Source organism: Artibeus jamaicensis, unplaced genomic scaffold, assembly GCF_021234435.1.
Source record: "Artibeus jamaicensis isolate MK-2021 breed Jamaican fruit bat unplaced genomic scaffold, CSHL_Jam_final scaffold_1689, whole genome shotgun sequence".
Classification (NCBI taxonomy): Eukaryota; Metazoa; Chordata; class Mammalia; order Chiroptera; family Phyllostomidae; genus Artibeus; species Artibeus jamaicensis.
The window spans coordinates 14,579,823-14,590,077 of NW_026522029.1; the positions used below are offsets into that span (position 1 = coordinate 14,579,823).

Here is a 10,255-nt window from a genome sequence, read left to right on the forward strand (position 1 = left end):
GGCCCCGTGCATTCTGGTCTCTGGGCTGGGGGTCCGCAGCGGCTCCAGAGGAGGTGTCTCCAGAACCAGACGGAGAGTGAAGCCTGGGGGTAGGAAAGGGAAGGCAGACAGAAGTGGAGGTGACGTTCGGAGACCCCCCGAGTGAGCCCAGGGACAGGCCGACAAGCCCCTGGGAGAGTGTGGGGTCAGCCGGCACCCTCACCCCCACGCGGTGTGGCCCCTATCTTACCAGTGCAGACCCCTGGCCAGGCCCCTGTCCCTGCCTTCCGGGGAGGGCCCACCCTGCCGATAGCACAGGGGCCTGTTAGTGCCCCGAGACAGCCCGTGTCCCTCCGGCCCTGATATCCACTGTGGTCTGGGCAGGCGGCCACCCTCACGGCGGACTTGTGCATTCAGGGGGCAGCTGAACCTGTAGCGACGCACTCAATGCCGAGATGGGCCCTGGGACCATCAGCTCAGTTTGGCTTTGGGTTATTTCTGGACTTTCCTGTACGCACAGCCCAGTCTCTCCCGAAGGCACCAGAGAAGTGTCTCCTTCACATAACTCGGTATTTACAGCATTCGCTGCGCTTCCCATCAGCAAGCCGCTCCCCCCCAAACTCCTACGTAGCAGGGGGACGGTGGGAGCGATCGAAGACTATAACTGAGTACGGCAGATACAGAGACAGGGGGAAGGAGGAGGGGAGAGGGGAGAACTCACCTCAGTGAAGTTCCCGCTGTGACCTCCCGCTGGCCGGTGGGCCTTCCCGTGTCATCTATCCAGGTGACACGTCCCGGAGGTGAGCGGGTGGTGGGACTGTCACCTCACATGCAGGGAATCAGAAGCTCGCAGCACAAACTCGGGCTAGAGCCTAATTACTGATCCCAGAATGGGGATTAAACTGTTGCTCGTGGAAAATGTTCTGGAAACATAGAAAAAATACTGTTGACTTGTTTGGTCAACAGAGAGCTGGCCCAGCAACAGGCAAGAGGAAAGGCCACTTCAGGAAGAGGGACACGGCTGAGTGTGGACGAGAAAACACAAGGAGCACTCAGCCCGGGAAGCAGAAGGGTGGGTGGAGGAAGGTGAGCGGAGCAGAGAACCAGGAAACAGTGGCGTGTGGTCGGATCCAGGAGGCATTTCAACATAGCAGCGTGGGGAGCTCACCCCAAATCCAGCGGGAAATGGTGGGGGTACGGTTATCTGAGGAAGTTCTCTAGCTCAGGTCGGCCAACCCTTTCCGCAATTGTAAAACCCAAACATTCTAAAAATGAGAATCGTAGGTGGCTTTTTTGTATCTGTATAGTTTACTTGGAGACAAAAGGCAGTCGGATCTGAACTCACTTGGCATTAAAGTTTCACGTGAAAAACCGAGAGGCCGTCTGTGCTCTCTCTTACCTGGTGTGCGTGGTGCCTCACTCCAGCGTAAAACGGCGATGTCAACTACAGGATGTGCTGCCACCCCCACGCAGGGGGCGGGGGGCGGGTAACGTACAGTGTTCTCTCCATATTGCCTTTCTAAAACTCCAAGAATCAAACAGAAAAACCTGCATTTTAAACCACATCTGACCCCACGAGTTTTACACAAGAGATTGCGGACCATGTCTGTGTACAAGATAAAATGGGGCGGGGACCAGAGGTGACAAGATTGGAGACTTCCCATCGACCTGGCCGGAAAAAAATAAGAATCTAATGTACAGCAGCGGTCCTGAGAATGGAAAAAAAAAAGGGTGAATATAAGAATCACTGGGACTTGGACTTGGACTCGGCAGCTACTGGACGCAGCGGCGTGAGGAAGAAGTCGGAGGAGCAGCCCAGGCCGACCCTGGGAGCCCGGGGGCAGCTGCGGCAGCAACGGCAACCCCAGGACACGGGAGGCGTCACCGTGCCTGCTGTGCTCGCACTGGCGCCAGGGGCGGGCAGGATGACCGGCTGTGGTCTCGGGCAGGGAGCGAGAGTGGGCAGTGAGGGTCGGACAGCGGTCAGCGCCTGGTCTGTAGAACTGAGGCCCCACCGCACACAGGGGCCCCGAGAGCTATGGAAATGGGTGACCTTCCCGAGGGGAAAGAAGGGGGAGAACACGCGAATCTGGGGGACTCAGCAGCCCTGTACCTGGGAGCTTTCTGACTCGCACGGAGGCTGGGAGGAGCGGAGGCCAGGAACCCCTCAGTGGAGGGGCAGCAGGACACAGCCCCTCCAAAGGCACCGGTCCGGGGTCCGCGGGGAGGAGGCCACAGCGGAACCCCCCCCCATGCCACGTCAGCATGCCCGTGGCCAAAGATGAACCGAGAAAACACCACTTAGAGTTCTGAAAAATGCCCCAAAGCAAGTGGGTTCTTTTACAAAGAAAATCAGCTCGTACCCTGGAGCCCTCGTTTCGCACCCTGTTGCGGTGGAAGCACAGCCTTCCCGTGTCCCTCTCTGCGGCCTGTTCTGACTCGACAGACACCATCCGGGCCAGAGGAAACTCCAGTCAGTCGAGCCGCTAACTTGCTTTGTAAACGGCACCTTTCCGTTTACAAAAAATTGAAGAGAGACCAAAGAGACTCGGCCTTTGGCCTCCAACCGTAAATTTTCTTTCACCCGGAGGCCAAATTAAATTTAAACTGAACACTGTGCTGGGGCTTAACTGTGTTTTTGGATGCGTACGTACTTGTATTCATGAAGGACAGATGTCCACCTCCGAGGCAGTGGTAATAATCAACCGTGTTTTAAACGCGACTTCAGCAGGTAGAAACGTCACTGTGTGGGAGGGTGCCGCCCCCGACTCTCCGTTTCACCTGATCCGAGCTCTTCCCTCGGGGCAGAGGGTCCGGCTCGGAGGTGACACTTGGAGGGGACAGAAGCACAGCATGGACGACCCCTGAACGGAGAGGCCAGGCTGGCAGACACGGAGCAGTCCCGCAGGGCGACCCCGAGACCCCGTCCCCTGCTCCGACCCCTCTTACGGCCTGGATGGCGACCACCCCCCACCCTTCCCAACTCCTTGGCTGATATTCTCAACCCTATTCTTTGTCACTGCCGGCTTCCCCAAAACCTCAGTAATTCAAACAAAGGGGTGACGACGAGACCCTCATTTTCGAGCCTCTGTTCCGTGTTGGAAGCTGGTCACGAAGTTTCCCCTTGTCACCTGATCAGCCTGTTGAACAATCCAACTCGTCCTCCGGGAAACAGTCATAAAGGCCCTGGAATAACAATGAACAAGCTGCAAACTCCCTCGTGAACAGACCCCCAGAAACTGTCCGACAGGTAGGCGCGCCTTTAGGAGAAGGGGCTAAAAGTGAGAATCCGACAAACCGCCTCGGTCCCCGCGCAGCGCGGTCTGGGAGCACGCCCTGGGCGACACAAGGTTTCGTCCCCGTCCCCCCGTCCGTTCCGCGTGCACAGGACACCACGGGGCTGCCCGGACTGCAGCGAGCGGCCTGCGTGGCCCTTCTGCACCGCCAGGCCCTGCACCTGGAAGCCTGCCGTGGCCTCCTGGCACCTGCAGCTCCGCCTGCTCCCCAACACGGTGGCTGCCGACTCTCTGACGGTGTCATCTTCAGCCTGGATTTCTATGGCATCTGCACTCCACAGACGTTAAATCATCAATGCGATTTAAGGTTGATCATATTTTAACATCTTTCACTAAAAAGGCAGTCTCTGTAGAATTCCCTCCATCCAGCAAGTCACGCTCTCTTTGTGGGAAGCGGGTCCCCTCTTCTAAAACCAGAAGGTAAATTTTTCCAAAAAAGTTTCATTTCAGTGACTCTTGTCCTACGGTGAGTTAGCAACGTGGTGCCACTCGGGGCCCCCGAAGGAAGCGACTGAAAATTAGACGCCACAGACCTTCTTTGGCTGGTATTTAACTTAAGATGCCTGCGTTCCTACAAGGGAATCTGTTTTTCTTCACATTCAACTTAAAACAGCAGACCTAATAACATAAATGGGGAAAATCACGATGAGAGGCTAAAAGTGTAGATGTGAAAAAAGTAAACATGGAAACAAATCTTTTTAAAAAAACATTTTATTATAAAAAAACAAATGAGCCAGAAAACTGCAGGGCTCCGAGCAGATCCGCGATGTGAACGTCTGAGGGGCGTTCCCACTGCCCTCTTCCCACCTTTCAGGGGACGCCCCGCCCACTGGACCCGCAGCCAAAAATCAGGACCCCCGGCCACTTTACGGCCAAGATTCCAACAGAATCAGCTTTTGTTCCTGAAATTAGGCAGGTATCTACCATCTTGCTTCATGAAAACCTCAGAACTATCCCTTTATGAGTAATTTCAGTTATCCAGCCCCAAAATCCAACCCCAACAGCAGCAAAAAAGAGAACAGGGCCGTCTCCGAGAAACGTGCCGTCTCCCAGCTCACTTCGCCAGCCCGAGGACAAACTCGGAGAGCAGCCCCTGAAGTCCGGCGGCCTCGAACTCCGCCCGCAGCTCGTCCACGCCCGGGTCCTCTCTGACTTCGAACGCCGGGAACCTGCCCGGCGCAGCAGAGACACGCGGATGAGCCCGAGCGCACCAGCGCCACCACCGGCCGGCCACCCGCCCCCGCGCGCATCGCAGCGCAGCGCCACCTCGCGTGTTGCGGCTGCGCCGGGCCCTCGAACAGCACGCTGAGCATCTTCTCTCGGCACTTCTTCCCACTCGCGTCCACGTCCACGCGGCAGGTTTTCTGAAGCACCAGGTACTCCTAAACGACAAAGCCGGGCGGGCGTTAAGGGCTCACGGGGCCTACTTCTCCCGGAGCCGCACGCCCGCAGGCTGATCCTCCTGCTCCAGGGCTCCCTCCTTCTGGACCTGGCAGGGGGAGTCAGCATGTTTTTACCACTGGGCGGCGGGACGCACGGGGAACGTGGAAGGGAGAGGTGGTGCCATCTGCCCACTCAGGTTTAATCCTGGACGGGCAGCCCGCCAGCTCGGCCCTGGGGCCGCTCGCCTGGCCCCCTGCACCTGGGAAAGCTGCTGCGCACCTGCAGGCAGGGGATGCTTAGGACTCGGAGTGCAGACACACGCAGGGTGCTGCTGGCACCGGCCACTGTCACTGTCACATTCCTTCGTGGGAATGGCGCTCACAGGTGCACACCTGCCTTTCTGAGTGGACGGTGCCTGGACACGGGCACCTCTGCCTCTCGGCCCTCGCCTGCGACCCTACAAAAATGTGGCGGAACTATTTACATGCAGTGGCATTTCGGGGACAGCTAATCAAAAAGAAAGCCCTCCCGACAAGTGCAGTCTCTCTGCCCCAGCCAAGTTCCGGCCAGGTGCGCCATGTCTGCGGGGCGGCCGCTCCACGCTGACCTGGACGTCAGAACCTGCAGGGCGGTGGGAGCAAGAAGAGAACTTCACACCCGTTTTCCAGACAGTCATCTCACTGGACAAGATCCAGGTTTACGGGTGATACTATAAGTCACCCTAAAGTGCATGGTTCCTGGGTCAGACCCCGAGCCAGGACCCCTGCTGAACATGAATTACCAGCTGTGGGAACCTGCGGCAGCCGGCACGCGTCCGCCCGGCCAGGCGCCAGACAAGCCTTGTGGGGCGAGCCCCCTCCTTGAAGAAGCTCGGTAGTAATTCCACGAATCTTTAAGAGGATGGCCTGTGCAAGCTCCATGTCCTTTAAGTAAATTCCACTGTCATGATTCTTGGCCCCACCCACCTGAAGGCATAACGTGTAATAGGTGACTTGGGAGTCTTTTAAGATCTAAAATTTAATAAGCACTTTCCTTGTCTGGTCCCACAGAAGACAAGTTAGAGGCGCCAGGACCAGAGCCCCAGACACCAGAGGACGATGACAGGAAAGCCGTGGCTGAGACAAGTCAGGTGGCAAGTGAACCTTAGGAGGGAGGTGACGGCCCCTGGAACGCCCCACACCCACACTGCAAGGCAGTTAGGAGGGCTGGCTCCTCTTCCCAGAGTGGCAGGCGGGGAGCTAAAGTACCAGACGGCACCTCTCACTGCCACAAAGTAACATTTTTGCCAGCTGCCAGGAAGACAGCCCTTCCTGGGCCTCTCCCAGGGCAAACTTGGAGCCATGTGCATCACGCTGAGATTCCTTCCAGAAACAAACCGTCGCAGACCACAGAGGTTCCTCACCACCCCTCACCCATGACAAGTGTGGCATAGTTTTTCAAACACAACCTTTTTCTCGGTCTTCAAGTTTTTGAAGTCTGCAGCTGTCACTAAAGGTTAAAGAAACTCTTAAAGCGGCCGAAGGCACCTGAGCCACTGAACGTGCCTCACCTTGATGTCCTCCCTGCGCCCCTGCAGCAGGAGCAGGATGGCCTTGCCCAGGAACACCAGCCTCCCCGTCAGCCCCAAGTCCGACGCCCACTGCCGCAGGGCCTTCACGTATCTGGTCCGCGCTCTCATGTGATCCAGGCGCAGAAGAGCCATCCACAGCCCCTCGTCCCCTTGTCCGGTCGTGGAGGAAGGACGTGGGCCGGGGCCGGGGCCCAGGCCCGTCTGGGTGAGGATGCGCCCCAGGTGCTGCTGGGCCCAGAGCACCAGCTGGTGCACCATCGGCTCCGCCGGGAGGCTCTGTGCGCGCTCCAGCAGCTCCTCCCTCACGGCCGCACGCTGGGCCCGGGTCAGGCGCTCGGAGCTGACGGAGATGCCGGGCGCACACGAGGGGTAGCCGGCCGGTAAGTGGAACACCAACTCCAAGGGTACGGCCACATGCTCTGTCGGCCCCTCGGCTTCCGTGAGAATCCTGAAAACGGTGCCGTCAGTCTCTGGAAGGCATCCAAAAACAGCCTTGAGCCGCACATCACTCAATCAGAATCAAGCCCCAACCAGTGGAAACTTTTGTTTCCTGTGTCGACTTATTTTTCATGTGAAAACTGAGTTAAGTTTGGAGACGCCCACCGGTGAGAAAGCCCAGGTTACAGGTTACTTCCTCTCGGACCTACACACGTGTTCCTGGATCCGGCCCACCAGCCCGGGGGCTTCGAGGCCTGTTTTTATCAGGTGACCAGAGAGGACTCCACTGATGATTCCGGAAACCCCTGCTAAACTCACACAAGCCTGCAAAGGCATGGTAGCCCGTGTCTATAGATCAGGACAGGACGGCACAGAGGGCCCGCGGGGACGCTGACCTACCTCTCGGCTGCTCCCCAGACACCCTCCCCACTCACCAGGTTCGCCCTCCTCCGAGGGCAGCCACAGCTTGCTCCTTTCCCCCCGGGACTGCTGCCACACGGCGTCAGCCATGCACATGGCAAGGCCCCCCGTGTTTAAGAACCTAACAGGACACCATCTGGCGGCTGCTCCCCCCACGCACAGGCTACCAACTAAAATGCCACAAACTAGTGCTATGTCTGTGAGACAATGAAAAGCCCAGGAGCACAGCCCATTCTGCTGCTGTTTAGTGTGGTGATAAATGTGCGTATTCTTTTAAAAACTCATTTTCTCCCTAAAACTCCAAGTATGTACATTACCCTTCCATTTTTCATCCGCCTAAGTTTGCAGCGCAGTTACAATGCCTTCTTTCCACCCTAGAATTTGTCATATAACCACGTGTATTTCCCATAAAAAAATGAAAACAAAGTTGCCCTTATTTGCTTTGAGATTATTATCAGCTTAGAAACAGAGTCATTAACAGGAAAAATAATTGTGCCCCAAACCGAATGCTAATCCCCGTCCCTGCCCAGCTCTCCAGCCTCGCTGGTAAGTTTGAGTCTGGAAGCCGTTGCTCTGAGCAGATGTCTACGCCCCACCACACTCACTCCTGCCCTCAAACACCCACATTTCCAGAAGTTCCCGCACAATTTCCGTCTATTCTAATGCCCTCGCCGGAGTACGTAGTCCCTGCCCATGGCTGAAGTTCGCATGCCAAGTCCCTAGTTGTTGGGGGGAGGGGGCTTTTTAATAAGTGCCCCCAGCCTTGTACCAGTGCAGCAACTACGGCAGGTTGCAAACCCCCTTCTTCTCGACAAGGGCAGCAAAGAATCTGTACTGCTACCACACATCAAACAACATAGATTTGGACGAGAGAAAGGGAAAGAAGTCACCCCGGATTCCACACGTGGGGTGTTTTCAAGCATTCCCTGTGCTTCACAACCAGCCACAGAAACTCAGTAAATGCCGCCCCATCCCAGAAAACCCTGGAAAACGCAAGGGAAATCTGAGACAGCGAGGTCTTCGATTTGGTCAGAGCCACTCAGAACTGACTTTCCCTGGACGCCCATGACCGTGGCGCCAGCAGCCCTAAGCGGGTCTGCCGGGGTCTGGTGAAGAAGTTCTGCTGAGCCCTGACCCCCAGCCTCGACCAGCACACGGCCCCTCCTCGTCCCAGAATCGCTCTGTTCTCCCGTGAGCCTCTTGGCAACAAAACGTCCTAAGCTGTTCTACTAAATTCCTTTATAACTCAATTATTTATTGACGCCAGAACACTGAATTAAATCCATTAGGAGGCACGGCTTGAAAGTCATGCTTAATTAAACAGCAGATAAAATATCCACAGCTTTCTGGAGATGAAGGAACAGCTCTCTCTCTCCACACTCACTTTTTTGGGTTTGCTACACCCGGTGGCTGTGGCTGATGCTCAGCGGCAGAGCCCTGACCCAGGCTCCTGCCACTCAGCCTCTCTCGGGAAACCACAGCTTCGCTGTCCCAGGGTGTTCCCACCTGAGCCATAGCAAAGGAATTCGGGGGTCTGCTGACCTCTGCAGAGGGGCTGCCTTGGGCCCAAGTATTAACAATGACCAGTGAGGGCCATGGAGACAGTGAGTAAGGCGATGGACTAGGGACACCACCCGGTTGGAAGGGCAGTGCCAAGGGCACAGGACCCTTCCGTGCGGGTTTTACAGAACTGGAGAAAGACACGGGGCAGGTAAGGTTCTAAAACGAAAGCCCTAACTGGGCCACAGCGTCATGGTGCCTGGCACAGGGCAGAGCTCCAGGGACCTGCATGGATGGGGGACCAGGGAACCTGTCGGGGAGAGGAACCAGCATCTCCACCGGAGCCAGGAAACCATGTGGTCCCCGACAGCCTCCTCACCACACCCAGCACGCAGTCCACGGCCTCTGTAACAGCCCGTCGGTTTATGGTCAGAAAGCCAACTTTAACAGGGACCGGCGGACGTGTAAGAGCTGGTTAACTCCCTCGCCGAAATACTTCCAGACTGTAGCCGAAAGCCCAGTGAAAATGCACACCTATCAGCACCACTGCCCTTTTCCATAAACTGCAGTTTTGGGTTTTTACTTAACAGAAGCCATAAACAGGGACAGAGTGAGTTTTCAGGAGTCACCAAAAACATCCTTGGAAACTGCGTATGTTCACAGGGAATAAGTAAGTGTGCGCTCCACAATTCACGTGCCCCCAGGAGCCTACAACCGACACTTTCAGGGGCCTCGAAAAAGTATTAAGAGAAGCAACCAACTGGGAAACACAACCGAGAAACGGTTCCGACTTCGGTGCGGATTCCAAACTTCGGCGCTTACTGACCACCTCCTGCGCGCCTGGGACCGACCCGGAGTTTTGTGACCACAAGGCAGGCCCTGCCCTCCAGCTACCTGAGACCACCAAGCACCCGAGCGTCCGGGGTCCGGGGCGTAGACGTCTGCTCAGAGCCAGGACTTCCTGAGTCAAATTTACCAGCGAGGCTGGAGAGCCGGGTAGGGTCGGGGATTAGCATTAGGTTTGGGGCACAATTATTTTTCCTGTTAATCAGTGTTTCTAAGCTGATAACAATCTTAAAGCAAATAAGGGCAACTTTGTTTTCATTTTTTATGGGAAATACACGTGGTTATATGACAAATTCTAGGGTGGACAGAGGCTTGGTGCCCACAGGACGGCCGGTAAGGCAATCTGGGAAGCGGGTCTAGACCAGGGGTCGGGAGAGGCCCGAGGGGAGAAGGGGACGGGACTGCGGGACCGCGCAGGGGGGCGCTCCAGGCCCGGGCGCCGCGGCCGCACGGGCTGGGCGCTCCGCGAGGGGCAGGGCGGGCACGTGGGCCGCGGGGGGCGCGCGGGGAGCCGGCGGGCACGGTGGGTGGGGGAGGGGCGGCACGGACCCGCCGGAAGGGGGCGCCCGAGCCTCGGCCTCCGGCTCCGGGCAGCCGGGCAGGCAGGGGCGTGGCGCTGCTCGTGCCTAGGGGGCCGCCTCCCACTCCCGCCTGTCCCGCACGCGGCTCCGGCCGCCGAAGAGCGTCACTCCCTCGACCCTAGCGGGTCCCCCGGCGCGCGGCAGACGGTCACCTGAGCGGCTGAGCACCTCCCACTCGCCGGGGCCGCAGAAGATCGCTGCCAGCGCCCCCAGCTCCTCCTCCGCCGGCCCCGCCATCAGCA

General features: G+C 57.4%; 1 protein-coding gene across 2 annotated transcripts; it reads right to left on the reverse strand.

The window, feature by feature from the left end:
* Positions 1 to 3,006: 3,006 nt before the first annotated feature.
* On the reverse strand, positions 3,007 to 10,255 carry RWDD3 (RWD domain containing 3). Of its 2 annotated transcripts, none has more exons than XM_037153080.2 (5): positions 10,166 to 10,255; positions 6,208 to 6,698; positions 4,542 to 4,657; positions 3,437 to 4,444; positions 3,007 to 3,165 (listed from the first exon to the last, which is right to left on the reverse strand). In XM_037153080.2, exons 1-4 carry the CDS (start codon positions 10,248 to 10,250, stop codon positions 4,330 to 4,332), a joined length of 807 nt encoding a protein of 268 aa, XP_037008975.2. In that variant the 5' UTR covers positions 10,251 to 10,255; the 3' UTR covers positions 3,007 to 3,165; positions 3,437 to 4,329. The 2 variants fall into 2 exon arrangements, with proteins under 2 accessions (XP_037008975.2, XP_053512055.1); XM_053656080.1 differs by having other exon boundaries at positions 3,278 to 4,444.

What these genes read in the sequence shown, in the direction of transcription:
- RWDD3 (XM_037153080.2), bottom strand. Translation starts at nt 10,250, where the DNA reads ATGGCGGGGCCGGCGGAGGAGGAGCTGGGGGCGCTGGCAGCGATCTTC. An exon ending in GGAGGTGCTCAGCCGCTCAG is followed by an intron (nt 6,699 to 10,165) that starts GTGACCGTCTGC and finishes GATGCCTTCCAG; the next exon opens with AGACTGACGGCACCGTTTTC. An exon ending in GGCGCAGGGAGGACATCAAG is followed by an intron (nt 4,658 to 6,207) that starts GTGAGGCACGTT and finishes TTTGTCGTTTAG; the next exon opens with GAGTACCTGGTGCTTCAGAA.